This window comes from Vipera berus (genome assembly GCF_964194415.1).
Source record: "Vipera berus genome assembly, chromosome: 1".
NCBI classification, from domain to species: Eukaryota; Metazoa; Chordata; class Lepidosauria; order Squamata; family Viperidae; genus Vipera; species Vipera berus.
In genome coordinates, this window is record NC_138202.1 from 175,877,371 (window position 1) to 175,895,893 (window position 18,523).

At 39.1% G+C, this 18,523-nt stretch overlaps 2 protein-coding genes and 1 long non-coding RNA gene across 3 annotated transcripts in view; 1 reads left to right on the forward strand and 2 right to left on the reverse strand.

Moving 5' to 3' along the window:
• LOC308668341 (uncharacterized protein) overlaps positions 1-11,006 on the reverse strand; it is a 30,063-nt gene extending 19,057 nt beyond the window's left edge. The window contains exons 1-3 of the mRNA XM_081328186.1: positions 10,989-11,006; positions 9,159-9,311; positions 4,019-4,130 (exon numbers count right to left, since the gene is read on the reverse strand). Of these exons, the coding sequence (XP_081184312.1) occupies positions 4,019-4,130; positions 9,159-9,289 (243 nt within the window). The 5' untranslated portion in view covers positions 9,290-9,311; positions 10,989-11,006. The remainder of the gene's footprint in view (positions 1-4,018; positions 4,131-9,158; positions 9,312-10,988) is intronic.
• Positions 11,007-13,135: 2,129 nt separating this feature from the next.
• LOC308675802 (cation channel sperm-associated targeting subunit tau-like) overlaps positions 13,136-18,523 on the reverse strand; it is a gene marked incomplete at its 3' end in the record, with an annotated part of 28,659 nt that continues 23,271 nt past the window's right edge. Inside the window, exons 7-9 of the mRNA XM_081341352.1 lie at positions 15,639-15,707; positions 14,264-14,410; positions 13,136-13,165 (exon numbers count right to left, since the gene is read on the reverse strand). Of these exons, the coding sequence (XP_081197478.1) occupies positions 13,136-13,165; positions 14,264-14,410; positions 15,639-15,707 (246 nt within the window). The remainder of the gene's footprint in view (positions 13,166-14,263; positions 14,411-15,638; positions 15,708-18,523) is intronic.
• Positions 16,182-17,013, forward strand: LOC308668373. The gene is made up of 3 exons (XR_014026503.1): positions 16,182-16,252; positions 16,349-16,522; positions 16,930-17,013. It is a non-coding gene; the product is annotated as an uncharacterized lncRNA (long non-coding RNA).

Genomic DNA, 18,523 nt, shown 5'->3' on the forward strand with positions numbered 1-18,523 from the left:
ATAGGCAGTTACACATCTGAAAAAAATGACAAATATAAGGGAGATCTTATTAGTGGTGGCCATTCTATGATAGTGCTTTGCAATTTAGAAACACAGGTAGTCCTTGAGAAATGATAGACCATTTATCAATGTTTCAAAGTTATGACTGGCACCCCAAAACTACATATGATACTGTTTCAAACTTATGACAGCTGCAGTGTCCCCTGGTCTTTCCCCTTCACACTAGACCAGGGGTCAGCAACCTGAAACAGTGAAAGAACCACTCGGAACCGGTTCCCTCACAAAAGGAAAAACTGGGAGCCGCAAAAAAATGTGTGCACATGCGCGTACATGCGCAGAACAGGGTTTGACTGAAGAGTGGAGCCAAGGTGAGATATGCACCTACCCTGCATATTTGAATTGATTGGTTGAACTTTTTTAGTCCCACTTTTTTTTTGGACTGCACATGGCAGAGGACTGGGAGCCGCAGGAGACGGCTGAAAGAGCCACATGCCGCGGGTTGCAGACCTGTGCACTAGACCAGCGTTTCCCAACCTTAGGAACTTGAAGATGCGTGGACTTCCACGCATCTTCAAGTTCCTAAGGTTGGGAAACGCTGCACTAGACCATGGGGATGCTGCAGTGCCCCTGCCTCTCCCCCCCCATCCCATCCCACCCAACAGCAGTACTAGAGCTTGATCTCCATGCCTCCTGGAAGCAGCCAGCATTTTCAGAGTCCAACAATTCCTCATGGAAATGGCAGCTATTTTCAGACCTTTCTGCTTCAATCAGCTGGCTGCAAAGCTCTCCTGCCTCTTGCTAGGCTTTGGGAAGTCAGCCCCAGCATAAAAGCCAGCAATTTTAGGACGAGCTTCCCCAGACCTTTCCCTTCTTTAACACCGCCCCTCCTTCCCTCCAAAAGCCACATTTCTTCAAGAAACAAAACAAAAACAGTTGGGAGGGGCAGACTTGTTGATCTGTACCCACCTCCCCCAGTTAGATGCTAAAACTAAACTCTCCGTGCCTGCTCCCCAATCTCTATCCCTTTTAATCCCTTTCACCTTGACTCCAGGTTGAAGAGTAGAGGGACAGAAGCGAGCAAAGAAAGAAAATCTTTCTGCAGCTTTTTCTCCTGAACTAAAAAAAAATAAAAAGTCATCTCCAAAAGTTAGCCCACTAGAAACTTGTGCAGCAAAATGGAGGACGTTGGGTCTTTGCAAGCTTTAGCTGTCTGTCTAGCTGCCTGTAGAGGCAGTCTACTTTCTAGCCTTTTTAAGTTCTAGCTGGGCTCTACCGGCAGCTAGACAGACAGCTAAAGCTTGCAAAGACCCAACGTCCTCCATTTTGCTGCACAAGCCTTTTTAAGTCCTAGCTGTGCTCTACCGGCTGTCTACCTGCCTGTAGAGGCAGTCTACTTTCTAGCCTTTTTAAGTCCTAGCTGGGCTCTACTGGCAGCTAGACAGACAGCTAAAGCTTGCAAAGACCCAACGTCCTCCATTTTGCTGCACAAGCCTTTTTAAGTCCTAGCTGTGCTCTACCGGCTGTCTACCTGCCTGTAGAGGCAGTCTACTTTCTAGCCTTTTTAAGTCCTAGCTGGGCTCTACTGGCAGCTAGACAGACAGCTAAAGCTTGCAAAGACCCAACGTCCTCCATTTTGCTGCACAAGCCTTTTTAAGTCCTAGCTGTGCTCTACCGGCTGTCTACCTGCCTGTAGAGGCAGTCTACTTTCTAGCCTTTTTAAGTCCTAGCTGGGCTCTACTGGCAGCTAGACAGACAGCTAAAGCTTGCAAAGACCCAACGTCCTCCATTTTGCTGCACAAGCCTTTTTAAGTCCTAGCTGTGCTCTACCGGCTGTCTACCTGCCTGTAGAGGCAGTCTACTTTCTAGCCTTTTTAAGTCCTAGCTGGGCTCTACTGGCAGCTAGACAGACAGCTAAAGCTTGCAAAGACCCAACGTCCTCCATTTTGCTGCACAAGCCTTTTTAAGTCCTAGCTGTGCTCTACCGGCTGTCTACCTGCCTGTAGAGGCAGTCTACTTTCTAGCCTTTTTAAGTCCTAGCTGGGCTCTACTGGCAGCTAGACAGACAGCTAAAGCTTGCAAAGACCCAACGTCCTCCATTTTGCTGCACAAGTCTCTAGTGGGCTAACTTTTGGAGATGACTTAAAGAAGGGAAAGGTCTGGGGAAGCTCGTCCTAAAATTGCTGGCTTTTATGCTGGGGCTGACTTCCCAAAGCCTAGCAAGAGGCAGGAGAGCTTTGCAGCTTGCGGGTGGCCAGCAGAAAGCTCTGGATGGCTAGGGAACTAGTTCATTTTTTGCCCCAGAAAGGCAGGGCCAGAATTAGTAAAGACAGACAGGCCAGCATTTCTCTTCCCCGTTGTTTCTCGCTGGCAAGACAACTGTGCAGTGGGTGAGGCAGGAAGGGAAGCATGGGATATCTTTGGGTAGGGGAGGCCTGAAGCAGGTGAGCTTGTGCCTGCAGTAGGCCTCCCAGGATCTCTCCCACTCCTGTGTTCCACTTAATGACCCGTGAGGAGAGCAGGGATGGCTGGTCATCACTTGAGGGTTGTTCACTTGATGCTGTTCCAACGACTGACCCTAATGGGCAGGCTCAGTGCTTTTTTTGTAAAAGAAAAAGGTGCCGGAACTCACACATGTCATACAACCCGCCTTGCCTACCCTACAAGGTTCCATCCAAAAAAGGTGCCGGAACTCCGTTCTGAGCGTTCAATGAGAAAAAAAGCCCTGGGCAGGCTTCATTACGGTCTTAACTTTAGGATTATCTGTATTTGTCTAAACTGATATTTCTGGATAGATAATCAACATGTATATTCCATTTTCAAATAATCCTTATATTCAGTTGTGTAAATGTGTTAGTATTTATTTTTTATTATAACTGCCCATATACTGTAAGTCTGTGTGATCACATTACAGCTGTGTCACTTAGCAATAGAGTTCCCGGCCCAACTGCCATCAGTGATGACTGTATAATAGTTAAATAATTTATAAAAATAATTTATCTAATACTGAAAAAAACCATCTCTGTACAACTTTAGTCTGTAGAACATATTACAAAATTGTAAACATAATGATTGGGGCATGGGATCAGACTCTCAAGATCAATTGCCAGATGAAACTTTATTGGATAGAATAAAATTATAGCCACCTAACACTTTATTCTCTGCCTTTATCCTATGTTTTATGAGAATGGAGTCGTAGCTAGGTGTATTAACTCTTGACTGCTACTGTGTTTTTTATTTCTCTAATTATAATCTGCCACATCTCTGCTAAGGCATTTTCATTGAAAGAACAGCTTAGGTGTCTAAACTTTAATATCCCAGGACAGAAATTAGAAACCTGAACCCTCAGAAGATATTAATCAGAATCTCCTTGAGACTAGGGTCCCAAGTCTGAATTGAAAAGCAAGGCCAATGAACTCCCTGCTCCAAGGAATACAGGTTATTAAGGTTCTATATCAGTGTGTGCAAGATATAAATAGATTCCCTTGGCAGTTAAAAGCTTACTCAGAAATAGATTCTAGTTAATGCAAAGATTACATTATTTTCAACTTCTTTCTGGCTGTGGATTTAGGGGCTCTAATTTAAACACATTCCATATCCAAAAAATTCTGACCCCAGTAGGGATAGATGATTGGGCATTGCTCTTGAATTTAAGTATGTTTATGAGATTATGAGAGAACTTTTTTCATGAGTACCACTAGTCATAATTAAGCTGATACATTTAAAAATCTTGGTACAAGAAGATTATATTTCATATCTGCTGCAGCCATCACACAACCAGGATGGCAAAAGAGTGTTCCTGTCCTGTTATCTATTTGGAAGAGAAAGATGAGAAAAACTCTTGGATTCTGAGAACACAAATAATGGAATGGAAAAGGGCAACTGATCTTGCATGTTCAGTTTTCAGCTGCCCTTTTTCACTTTTTCTAAATATCAAAGATCCAAGAAGAATTGTAATTCACAGGTACTTTGGCCTTTTATCGGTTGCACACTGTTTGCCTAATTTATAATATAAAATTACCTTTGATAGAGGTCTTGATTTTGGTCCTCTTTTTAAAATCAGCTGGTCCAAATACTCAGCCTTTTCACGCCATGTTTTTAAGGTCCGATATTCTTTTTTCATTTTTTCCAATCTAAGGAAGCAACATACATAGATATCTACAAACAGGATTGACATTTTTTTTGCTATTGGAGAAGGAGGAGGTTGAATTTTGATTCAGTCAAGGATAATATGAGGCTGCAATATCAGGGATCAACTCCAAATTCTATCAGTCCAATCTGCAGTTGATGTTAGCTAAATCAGTTATTCTGAAGCAAACAACAACCACCCAAGACCACATTTGGAAACTTCATATTAAAGCTGATTTCTAATTTCTAATTCCTCTATATTTTCTCTGTTCATTTACTGAATTGCTTAAATTACAGTTAATATTAGTAAGTGGTCCTGATGGCATTTATATAATGAGCAATAGAATATTCTTTATTGGAATAGAATATTATTTATTGGCCAAGGAATTTGCTTCCAGTGCATAAGCTGTCAGTGTACATACAAACAACAAAGTGATAAATTGTATGATATAATCATAAGTTATAAGATACAACCAAGAAAGTGATAGTGATAAGATACCAATAGGTAATAGGAAAGATGAGCAGGACAATAGCAATGCACCCCTACTAGATGGTCAGATATCCTTAGGCATAAGACAGTGCTGTTGGAATTAGATGTTTAGCAGAGTGATGGCATGGAGGAAAAACTCTTTGTGTCTAGTTGTTTTGACATGTATTGCCAAGGGGAGGAGTTGAAACAGTTTATGTCCAGGATGCAAGAGTTCTATAGATATTTTCTCAGCCTTCTTTCTGACCCATGCTCTATACCACAGGTCTGCAACCTGTGGCTCCGGAGCCGCATGCGGCTCTTTCAGCTGTCTCCTGCGGCTCCCAGTCTTCTGCCATGTGCAGTCCAAAAAAAAAAAAGTGGGACTAAAAAAGTTCAACCAATCAATTCAAATATGCAGGGTAGGTGCATATCTCGCCTTGGCTCCACTCTTCAGTCAAACCCTGTTCTGCACATGTACACACATGCACACACATTTTTTGCGGCTCCCAGTATTTCCTTTTGTGAGGGAACCGGTTCCAAGTGGCTCTTTCACTGTTTCAGGTTGCTGACCCCTGCGCTATACAATCCTCAATGATAGGAAGCCTGTTGCAATAGTTTTTTTCTGCAGTCCTAACTACCGGTATTAGTACCTGTCCTGTTTAGTTGCTGTACCAAACCAGATGGTTATAGAAGTTCATATGACAGACTCAGTAACTCCCCTGTAGAACTCTATCAGCAGCTCCTTGGGCAGTCTGAGCTTTCTGATTTAGCGCAGGAAGAACATTCTTTGTTGTGCCTTTTTAATGACGGTTCTAATGTAGGTGTCCATTTCAAGTCTTGAGAAATTATAGAACCCAGAAATTTGAAGGTCTCTATTGTTGTTATTGTGTATCTAATATTGTAAGAGGTGGTAGAATAGAAGACCTCCTCCTAAAATCTACCATCATCTCTACAGTTTTAAGTGTGTTCAGTTCTAGATTGTTCAGGCTGCACCACGGGGCCAGTTGTTCAACCTCCTGTCTGTATGCAGATTCATCACCATCTTGAATGAGATCAATGACTGTTGTATCATCTACAAACTTCAATACTTTAACAGAGAGATCTTTTGAGATGCAGTCATTGGCATAGAGAGAATCAGAAAAAAAGAATCAGAAAAAGAATCAGATAAAAATACATAAAACCCCACGTACACTTCTAATTAGTATAGATATAACTTAATTGTAAGGATTCTATTGGTATCATACTGAGACAGCAATTTTTAAGTTTCAAAAAGGTGGCTAACACTTCACTTATACTAGGTTATATATGTGAATACTGGGTGCCTCTTGGAAGCTGGTGTACATCTGCTGATTCCCTCCTGCTTCTTAGATATTAGATCATGAGTTAACTGTGTGAAAGAAGGAATTTTGCTATTTGTTAGGACAATACCTATCTAGTCTAAAATGAAGTAGAACGGAGAGTTCATAGCACAATTTACTTTGCATATAATGGCATAAGGTCCTCTTTTTTATAGAAATAGCAAATAGTTATGGTGCTAGAATATGCTTTTGATGCCTAAAAAGAAATTAAGAACAGAGACTTAAGAATCAATGATGTTAAAATGTCAACCATTCCTTAGCATACTCTAATATTACAGAACAAGCTAAAGCCTTGGAAAGTTTTTATGTTCCCATATTGTTCTATGTTTGTTGAAGGGTGATTTAATTTACCAAATAATACTTGGAATCCAAACTTACCACGTAGGATCAAACCTGGAATCCCTTCTGCAGGCTCTTCATCATCTGTACCCAACCATAGTATCAGATGTCCTAGCAACAGTTGTTTTCTTGCTATGTTTCCATGTCATAGCTTTCATCATCGCCAGCTCATAAAAGATAGGTTTAAGTCATCCTAAGCTATACCAGTATTAAAGTAGCATTTGTTCTCTCACTGCAACTCTTAAGGGCAGCCTGAAAGTATTAGGCTTTATCACCCATTAATTACTGCATTCAGGAGAAAAGTCAGGCAGTTGCAGTATTTTGATACAGAGGCAGGCTAGGGAGCAACAATGGAACAGTGAATTTTATGCCAGTAGAGTATTCTGCTGATTCAAAGATAGATGGAAAGAAAAACATCAGATGGAGGGGATGTCTTTTAGTCTGAGCAGGAAAAGGCGGATACCTTGACTGGATATTTTTTAAAAATAAATATTTTATTAATTTTCTAGTTTTACAATCAAATACTTAATAGACAACGTGTTGTCTGGGTCCATTAGTAATTCAGTGGTATATATTAATTTCTTCAATCTAGATCCAATATTATACCATCAAATGTTTCCTCTCGTCTTCCGGTAGTACCTGTTTTCCCACACTAGGCAAATACAATTCTTATTGTTATTAATATAATATACAATTGAATATCATCATCTTTGTTACATTTTCTCATAATATCAATGTTAGTTTTAGATAACTTTTCTAACCAAAGCATATTTTAATTGCATTTGCACTTAATATCCATATGTTCAATCAGTATCCTGTTTTTGCTTTTTTTAAAAAAAAATAATTTCCCATCAGTGTTCAAAATGTCTATTGTTTATAATTTCAAAGTAAGTTATATTTGGGTAACCAAAAGCTTCCTTTATTCAGACTTCTTACATTTTCCTGTTCCCCTTCTCATACCAATATTCTAATTACAAATCTTATCTTTCTAATTATAATAGTACTTCTATCTCTAGCAATTATCTATTCTCCACCGTATTCAAACATGTAGTTAATAATATAATATCCCATCTAATGGATCAAAACCTCTATTCAGTCTTATTCTAGCTTTCTTTGGCAACTAACCTTCCAAGTTAGTGCATTTGAATCATCAAGTAATTTTTCCTCTATTTTTGTATATATTGTTTGGAATAAGAAAGACCATTTAAAGTATTTTTGGAAGAATGAACCCATTGATATTAAACAGCCTTCCTCCTTCTCCAGTTCTCCTAACAGCTGTATTTTCCATTCAATCAGTTCTTCTTACTTTTCCTCAAATGTGTCCTGAATTCTTGATTGGTAAGATGTCTTTTCCATTTCCGATATTATCGCTCCATCTTCTAGTTTTTCAGTTGTCTGAATCTGTCATTTAGGTCCTTCCTTTAGGTCCTCCATCTTTGGATTTGCTTCTTCCAGTTTTTCTTCTATTTTCTGTGTTGTTAGTTCCTTCTTTGTAGTCATATTCTGGGTTTGTAAATTTAGATTAGAAAATTGTTCTTTTATCTCCTTTGTGTTATTTCTAGTCTCATCATGAGCTAAAGCAATAGTCTCTTGTATTGATTTCAACATGGAGAGAATTTCTTTCTGATCTTCATATTTTCTTGGTGGTATGTCAAACTGAAAACTTTGAGGACAGGTATTAGAGATGGTTTTTTTACCATTTAAAGCTGAGTATGGGGCATCCATTTTATTTTTTTGTAGGTAATCTTTATAATACTGTTCATCAATCAAAGATTTGTAATCCAAAATATTCCATCATCTCAAGCAATGTAGTGTGTTTCTCCTGCAAGGAAATAGTTCCACAATACAGCTCTGAAAGTCAGTTAATATTTATATTTGTAGTTAGGCAGGCCGGTTTCAAAATAGTACATTTCTGCCACACCGATAAGCAGCCCCAATTTTTTCCCCTTTTCCCAGCTTCAGTCTTCAAAGGTGAAAGTTTCCAAGGACAGACAGCAAGAATCTTACCTAAATCTGGGCTTCAAGTCAAGTTTAGGCATAACAACTTGTAGTGCCGTAATTCACCACTAGATGTCATTAGCACAGTTTTCCAGCTTTTTAAATCCAAACTTATATTACAAGCTTTTCAAATCTCTTTAAAAAAAGAAAAAAGAAAAGTCTCAAAAGCACTTTTAGTCCCAAAATTTCAAAGCCGTATATGTGTATTAATTCCAAATTAATCTTGTAATTTTCTCTGCTTCCCTCAAGTAATTAGTGCGCCACTTTTCTTTTCCTGAGGGAATGGGGTGGAAATTCCCCTTCCCTCTCTCATCGGGGAGAGTGCTTTGGGCAGTTTTTTCCAAAAAGAAGTTTTAGAGTTATAGAGGATAGAGTCTGACCCAGTTTCATCCACGTTGCTGAAAGGTTGCTTGTTAGTGCTTGTCTTATGTTGCCAGCAGCTTCTGACTGGCTACACGAATGTAGCCAGTCTTATCCCTGCCGGTTTGGAGGGCTTCCTCGGATCAAACGGAAGGGCCACCGCCCTCCTGCGATCAATGAGGGTCCCCTCTTTGCTTGTCACCTCTACAGGGTGACTTTCCAGGGTCCCCAGCGGGGTGAAATTGAACACAAAAGACGGAGCCCTGTCTTCCTGTGCCTGTTCTGCCACGCTGTCAAAACTGGAAGCACTTTGACTGGATATTGACACAGATTTTCAAAGCCCAATCCAGTCCCAGATAAAAAGTAAAATTCAATCTGTTTCCTCGTTGAGTTGATTTTTTTATATATAAATAAAGAAAAGAGGTCTATATTGAATGCATGACTGCATTTAGAGAGCATAAGAAGTGCTAACATATAAGAGAGAAATGCTTTTTCATCAGTTTTGTTACCTTTCTCGGGCTGGCTGTTTCAAAGCTTGCTGAAGAGTTTTGTAGTGTTCTACACTTTCTTTAGGAATTTCCACTTCAGAGCTTCCAACTGTGACCTTTAGATCTGGAGATAAGAAAGCAGGGTAATCCATGTGTCGTGGTTTGATGACATTGCTGCAAAACAAATAAAAGCAGTGCCTTCAAAGTTTATTCCTGGTAGAAGTAATTCCAAAGGAGCCCTTCTCTGTTATCCTTCTTTATTGGATACTATTTTTTTATCAAGGGAAAGTAGTCTATATATCTTCAATTAAAACATATTTTCAGAAGCCAATGTTCAAAATAAGATTAATTTAATCACAAAGGACTCACTGAAACAAATAGTTACTGTTTAAAAAATCAACCAACATGATCATGCTTTCTCAGCTAAAGTAAGTACTTTATAAAGATTACATTTAAATGTACAGAGAATTACAGTTAAATGTTCAGGAAACTAGAGATATCAGTTATGATGGATTTTGCAGGTATAAATATCCTGATAATCTAGCAGCCATGGCTATGGGCCAAAGTTTACAAGAGCTTGCCTAAAAACTCTGTGATTTAGACATTCTAGATCAGACATGTCAAACTCGCGATGTCACGTGACATTGCACAACGTTATCAGAGCCTTTTCGCCATTGCCGGCAATGGGGTGGGTGCGGCTGCTGGATGACACGTCCGGCCCACAGGCTGGCAGTTTGATACCCCTGTTCTAGATCCATGTTGTATAGATGCTGCTTGTACTTCCGTCAGCCAGATACATAAAGGCTTCTCACATATTTGTGTAAATGAGGTCATTACTCTCAAAAACATTTCATGTTAAATAGCCCAGACAATAAAATAAAATTTGCTCTCCCACTATTCATTTCCCAATGAGTTTTAATTGGAAATAAATGAAATTTTGTTGTGAAATTTGACATCTGAAACTAGCCATGTGATACTTGTTACTGTTTACTTTTTTACAAACTGAAAGCCAGCAAGGACACAGGGAGCATTCCCCTGGACATTAATATATCAATATGGAGAATGGAGATCACACTAAAATTCTAGTTTGGCCATCTCTAATCTGCATCTTCTAACCTTCAACTAGTTCCAGAATTCTCCAGCTACTGTGACCATGAAATCACAATCCCATAATTTTGAACCCATCCATTCTAAAAAAAATTCTGTATATATTCAGAACTTTTATGGACTACACAAGAACCATAAACAACCATTAATAATAGCTGAAATATAAACAGGTAAATTCACCTTGAAGAACAGACAATTTGCTGGTAAAAGGTTTTGACTTTTAATCTAATTTAGGAGATCCAATATCCATGCAGGCTACCATTAAATTAAAAACACAAGTTAAGATAGGCAAGGAAATGATAATGGTTCAAATCACCAGGACCAAATGGAGTACACCCCAAGGTTCTAAAGGAACTGGCAGATGTGATCTCAGAACCACTGAACTGTATATCTTTCAAAGATTCTGGAGCACTGGGGAACTATCAGAGGACTGGAAAAGAGCTGATGTAGTTCCCATCTTCAAAAATGGGGAAAAAAATGAATCCAGGAAACTACAGAACTATCAGCGTGATCTCAATAGCTGGGAAGATTCTGGAAAAGATAATCAAGCAACGAATCAGCAAACACCTACAGGCAAACAAAGTCATTACAAAAAGCCAACATGGGTTTGTCAAAACAGATCATGCCAGACAAATCTTACTGCTTTTTTGGACCAGGTGATGAAATTAGTGGACCAGAGGAATGCTGTGGATATAATTTACTTGGATTTCAGTGAGGCATTTAATAAAGTAGACCACAACCTACTACTTGATAAGATAGAAAAATGTGGATTAGACAGCATCACCACCAGATGGATTCGTAGCTGGCTGACCGGCGGTACTCAGCATGTGGTCCTCAATGGAACTGCATTTACATGGAGGGAAGTATGTAATAGGGTGCCCCAGGGGTCTGTTCTGGGCCCAGTGCTCTTCAACATCTTCATCAAATATTTGGATGAGGGGATAGATGGGGAACACATCAAATTTGCAGACGACACCAAGCTGGCAGGAATAGCCAATACTCCAGAAGATAGGCTTAAGATACAGAAGGGTCTTGACAGATTTGAACATAGGGCGCTATCTAAAAAAATGAAATGCAATGGTGAAAAAAAACAAGTTTCTACATTTAAGCAAGAAAACCAAATGCATAGGTACAGTACTATAGGTGGTACAATATTAGTAACTGTGAGAGGGATCTCGGAGTCCTAATGGACAATCAAATATGAGCCAGCAGTGTGCTGCAGCTGCCAAAAAAGCCAACACAGGAATAGATCATGATCATGATCACATTAATACCACTTTATAAAGCCTTGGTTATATGCCTCAGGATGCTTATTAGTAGAGCACATTAGCTATATGATGCCCAACTGGAGGTCAACCTAGGCTTAACTGAGAACCTGTCAGCTAATTAAGACTCCAATATAGATGATTAAGAAATACAGAGAGCTAGCAGCGTGGTTTGCTTCTAGAGTGACTTCACTTAAAATACGAGCCAGCAGTGTGTTGCAGCTGCCAAAAATGCCAATGCAATCCTAGTCTGCATTAACAGGAATAGAATCAAGATCATGTGAAGTGTTAGTACCACTTTATAATACCTTGGTAAAACCACACTTAGAATATTGCATCCAGTTTTGGTCACCACGATGTAATAAAATATGTTGAAACTCTAGAACAGGGGTGTCAAACTGCTGGCCCTCAGGCCGGACACGTCATCAGGAAGCCACGCCCACCCCATTGCCAGCAATGGCAAAAAAGCTCCGATACATTGCGTGATGTCATGTGACATCACGAGTTTGACATGTCTGCTCTAGAAAGTACAGAGAAGAGCAACAAAGATGATTAGGGGACTGGAGGCTAAAACATAAAGAACAGTTGCTGGAATTGGGTATGTCTAGTTTAATGAAGAGGGACTAAGGGTGACATGATAGCAGTGTTCCAATATCTCAGGGTTTGCCACAATTCTCCTAAGCACCTGAAGGCAGGACAAGAAGCAACAGATGGAAACTATCCAAAGAGAGAAGCAACCTAGAACTAAGGAGAAACTTCCTGACAGTTAGAACAATTAACCAGTGGAACAACCTGCCTCCAGAAGTTGTGAATGCTCCAACACTGGAAGTTTTTAAGAAAAGCCTGAACAACCATTTGTCTGAAATGGTATAGGCAGGGCTTTTTTTCTCATAGAACGCTCAGAACGGAGTTCCGGCACCTTTTTTGGATGGAACCTTGTAGCAAAGGCAAGGCATGACATGTTTGAGTTCTGGCACCTTTTTCTTTTACAAAAAAAGCACTGGGTATAGGGTTTCCTGCCTGAGCAGGGGGTTGGATTAGAAGACCTCCAAAGTCCCTTCCAACTATATTATTACTATTAAATTAGATAGTGAAGAAATAAATCACATATTCATATAGATATGTCCAAGCAAAATTCAAGGGTAACCTCTGTCTTTAATGCATTCTTTGAACAGAAGCAACTTATTTAAGTATCTACCTTTGTATATCAAGATGGTGCTGCTAATAGCAGCCTCAGTGAAATGCTCTCTAGCTCTCTCTTGATGTTCTTTTTTATTTTCTGTAACTCGCTGTGCATTACATTAAGTATCTACCTTTAATTATTTGTGGTCTTCTGTAACTGGCTGGATAGTTACAACTTTATCTACATGGACTAAGAGCTGGACTGGTATTTTTATAGCAGAGCTAGTAAGAAATAGTTGAGGCACCTAATTTGTTAAATATGAGGGCATATAAGAATCACGCTTCATGTGAACACTACGTTCTAAAATCACTGGGAAGATATAACAACAATATGATTCTGAGACAGGTTTTAATATTTTGAGATGCTCTTTCTGAATTACACAACTACCATATGGAAAATGAAATCTGGACAACAGAAATGGATTGTTTGTACCTGTCTAGTCACTAAGAAATTTGTTTTTCAACCAATGACATCTGTGGGATATAAGGAGAGTCAAACTGACAAAAGCATCATGATCTCATAAGCTCTGGCCCTTTTTTAAAAAAGGACAGAACTTCCAAAGACATGCCGATTCATCATTCTGATAAATGCAGCAAGATTGCACAAATTCTGCTGTCTTTAGTATTAGAAAAATTAATTTATGGGCCAATTACTCAATAGACTCACTATTTGATGTTATTTACAACTTGTTTATATACAGATATGTATGGGTAATTATAACAAAATATTGCCATATTTTCTTGATTTTTTGTGTAAAGTTCTTTGCACATATACATGCATAAGATGCCGTACATTAATGTACTGTATGTTTGCCCATATCTATGTATCTCTCTTTTCTTTTTGTTCCATTTAATCAAATCAGAAATAGCAAAAGAGAAAGATGATAAACATTCATATTAAAAGGAAAATGCAGTTCTGAACTTCAGTCATGCATTGCTGACTATTTAATAACTGAAATAAAAACATATTTTAGGGAAGACTTTATATTGCCAAAACCTAGGATCTTTCTTCAATTTGGGGAAAGGTTTACATGTGTGCTAACATATAATTGAACTTTACATAAGACAATGTTTGATATAATTATGCATCTATAAATATACAATTCCCCAAAGTGTGTATGTATATATATCCACAGTCCAGTTGGGAGAAAAGCCTTTGCATAAATCAGGTTTTGTAGAATTTTTTAATAAAAGTTAGAACCTAGGTGCCTAATTCATAGTTCTCAAACTTAAGAGTTGACACATCCCAGGAGACTTGCAAAACCTGATTTAATGTCAATTTCTGATAATTTTTTTAAAAATTACTTTGAGTTCTAGAAGACACTGAATATGCTAACACCAGGTTATCTAATACTGGAATGAGAGTCAAATACCATTCTTTCCCAATTCTTCATATATCTTTTCCCAGGGTTAGGAAAAGACAGAATATATTCATCATCTGGAATAGAACTTTATTTCCTAGGCAAGAGCCACTATGGAAGAGAAATAATTTATATTTTCAGATAAATGTTTTCATTTTAATCTCTACAGTTCTAATATAAAATAATGTAATTCTAAAACTACATGACATACTGTATGTATGCTATTAGTTAAGTTATCAGAACAATTTAATGTCTGGTATAAATGCCTTGAATAATCTTTTCTATCTTCTGGTGGTGGAACCCGTAGAAACATGGAATATGCCACAGCCTGGGCAGGATCTGCTCCTGGCAGTTTCAACTGCAAAAAAACCACCATGTTATAAAATGAATAACAAAATAATTTTAGTTCATTGATATATATTTTCTAAAATAAATAGCATAAAGAATAAAGCTTATACAGTATAGCCTGAAGTTTTAGAGATTAGGTACTACAATCTTGTTAGTCTCTTTTACTACAGCATCCTGTAAAAGATCAAACTGAGAATTGGTATTACTGTATTTGTTTTTCTTACTCCAAAGTAAGAAAATTTCTATTTCCAATCTGGAGTTGTATAGATATGATCTGGCAACTTCTACTAAAATACCTGCCAGACCTATCATTGCCCAATTGGAAGATACGAATTGTAGCTAAAAACAACTAAATTGTTGTAGTATTATGTACTTAGCTGACTCTTCTATTTTATTGATTGACTTATAAATCTATAGAACCTTCATGGATTATTCATTTGGATATCTACATATGTCTTCATTAGTACAATCCATTATATATATTTTTTGCTCTGGTTTAGAACTTGATTTTTGATTTTGCTAATCCATTTCATGATATTTTCACTTTTCCTTGTCCTGTCATAAATATTTTATCATAAATATTTGCACCTGTTTTTATTTTTTCTTGTGCATGACAGTAAATAATATTGATATGTGTGGTTTTCAGATGTCCCCCCTCTGAATATTTTTTAGGGGAGAGAACTGAGAAAAGTTTTGTCCTTTTCTGCTTTTCCTGCAAAATCATTTTAGATTTTACAAAGTTCTAAGTGGAAGTTCAGATATTATTCAAGAAGATTTAAAACCAGATTGACATCTTGGGAGATGTTCGTTTTCCCTGATCTGAATATTTTGACTGGAGGACCTGTCTCAGTGTAAGTTGCCTTTATTTCTTCTGACTCTGCAGAGGAAACCACATGCTATACTGCAGATAGCTGAGGACCACATACTGTAGGTCAGGGCAAGCTTCAGTCAATTATAATCTGTCCTGTTTATTTATGTCTGTATGTTTTATCTTTAGCCAAAGACCACGGTTAGTAGGAAAAACTACTTTATTTCTTGCTTTGAGTTGGGGAAGGCTCTTCTATTATCTATGTAGATGACAGTTTTAGCAAAAGCTTAAAGCCCTGCCTTAAATTACATATCACATAATTCTTCTGGTCCTTTCATCTTCCTTTAACAATTCATTACATGGTGAGTGTGAATCATTTCTCCTTTCAATATCTGATTAAAATTCAAGTAATTAACAAGGAGATAGCAACCTGATGTGAATATCCATATCCAAGACATCCATAACAGAACATAAATTGCACCTCTGCTGTGCAGAAAATCTGAAAAGTGTAAACATACAGCTTTTAGTTTGCAATGTATATTATACCGGTATATTTTTAAAAAATCTAATAAAATGCTTTTAAGAATGAAATGCAACAATTTTTCTGGTTTTCCCACAAGTCTGTGTATTTGTATGTATAAATAAATAAACAACAACCAAAAACTTCTGCATTTCATAACTTGCTTCCAGAGAAAACATTTACATGAGAGAAGAAAACATACTGAAGGTAGAACAAGACCTGCCTACTATCAGATCCCAATGGAGTAGCAATCCTTTGCACACAGCTATTGGCCAGAGAAGAAAAATACCTATTGGCTACTATCTTTTTTGCGGGTTCCTAATAATATTCTCATGATGTTGCAAGAGGTAAAGGGTGGCTATTGGATATGTTGCATGTGTGAGTGTTGCTGGCTAAATTCACCATTTTGTCTTTTTATTGTCTTCTTTTACTGTTTTTTTTTTATAGTGAACAGTTCAGGTGATGCCTAAAAGGAACAAATTGAATTGAACTGATGTCTCGTTATCTGAATAAATCTGAACATGGTAAGACAGAGATGCCTGATTGACCCAGTGCAGCTTAGGGTTTGGTTTTTTCCCCCAAAGCGCAGGCACATGGTTTAGCCAATGTCCTCATTGCAGTTTGGAATGAGCAGATGATGGGGGCACTGGAGCAAATTGCACCTATGCAGACTCTCTGTGCATATGGAGCTCATAGAACAATATGGATTACCAAGCAGCTCTATGAGAGGAAATGAGACTAGGCACCTTAAGCACTGCTGGAGAAAGACAAAGAATGAAGTTAACCAAGCACAGGTAAGAGTGTTTATTAGAATTTACCAAGGGGACTAGGGGTGATATGATAGCAGTTTTACAATAATTGAGGGGCTGTCACAGAGAGGAGGGAATCAACCTATTTTCCAAAGCACCTGAGGACAAACAAGAAGTAATGGATGGAAACTTAAGAAAGAGACATGTATCCTGGAATTAATGAGAAATTTCCTGTCAGATTAAACTGTGGGACGGCTTGCTTCCAGAAGTTGTAGGTGCTCTGCTGGACGTTTTTAAGAAGAGATTGGACAACCATTTGTCTGGAATAGTATAGGTTCTCCTTTTTGAGCAGGAGGTTGAACTCGAAGGCCTCCAGGTACCTTCCAATTCTGTTATTCTATATACCTTGCCATGATAAGGTTGGTGAGCTGTACTTATTTTTTCTTTATTAGATCACAGATAACTGCCCAGCGGTCCTATTTCAGAAGACCAGAAGGAGCCAGGATTTCTCCTACAGGGCTGCTGTGAGAAATGTTGTTAGTATCTTATAAAGTTGCTTGATTTTACTCGGAACTGGACTGGTAGGGCAACTCCATTGGAAGCGACTGAGATACATCTGAGCACTATTATTTGGGAGGAGTTGAGTCGATTGGTCTAAAGAACTAGATAGGGTCTTTAGGGTTGTGATTTCAGCCACCTGTGTTCTGGACTCATGCCCCTCTTTGTTGGTTAACGACTTGTTAGAGGAGGTATTTCAAGGAGGTGACAGTCTTGAGAGATGAGAGTCTAAGCTGTGGTTAGTGCATTTTTGAAAGAACGAGTGTATACCATATGCCTTGAAGGATACAGTGGTGTACCTCCTTCTTAGAGGGCATTGGACCTAACAATTCTTGACAACTTTTGTCCAGGCTCCAATCTGCCCTTCTTAGGAAAGATTGTTGAGAGGGTGGTTGGTGCTCAGCTATAGAGGGCCTTCATCTTCAGCAGGCCCCATCTATTTATTTTATTTATTTTAATTCCATTTATATCCCGCCCTTCTCCGAAGACTCAGGGCGGCTTACAAGCTTAGCAGTCTATCCTTCTGGACAGCACTTAAATCGGGTCAACAACCTATGGGCCACGGACAGGCTGGCCAATGTGCACACACACTCTCACTTGCACTAGCACCACGGCCGCAAAAACAGGACACCACTTGGGATGCGAAAATGGGATGCCGCAGTGATGCCTTGGGGCATGAAAACAGGATACTGCCGCATCACGGGGTGCAAAAACTGTGCCACCGCCACACAAAAATGGGCTGCTGCTGCACTGCAGGGTGCAATGGGCTGCTGCCACGGGGTGCAAAAATGGGATACCATCAGGCTGCAAGGCCCAAAAAAGGATGCTGTCAGTCCGCAGGGTGCTGCCACGCTGCAGGGTGCAAAAATGGGCTGCCACTGTGCTGCAAGAAGCAAAAACAGATGCTGTCACGCTGCAGGGTGCTGCCACGCCATTGGGTGCAAAAATGGGCCACTGCCATGCCACAGGGCACAAAAGCAGGCCACCGCTGCTCTGCAAGGCGCAAAAACGGATGCACCACAGGGTACAGAAACAGAAGAACAGTGCAGGGCTAGCGAGTATCATGCGGGTGCTAACCCCGCTCCATTTGCAACACATGTGTTTGTGGCCTCATGCGCACACACATATGTAAAATGCTTCCTTCTCCCTTTTCCTCCAGTCCGCCAACCGACAAAGGTTGGTGATCTCTGACTTAAATCCTGAATCTTCCCCCAGCATTGAGATAGGGTGAGGTCAAGATGGGATGAGATTGTTGGGTGCATTAGAGTACTGTGGCTATGGCACCAGTTTTTCTATTTTTAGTTTTATTTCTGTTTTTTATTGGCTGTAAGTTGTCTAGGGTTGTTTAAGATGGGGGACTGTATAAATGTTTTAAACTAATCAGTCAGTCAGACTGATTAATCTTAGATATGTTTCACACTAGAATCAAGAGGTGTGTGAGGGGCAAGATGGCCATTTGGTAGTGCTCTAAACCAAAATAAAGGAAAC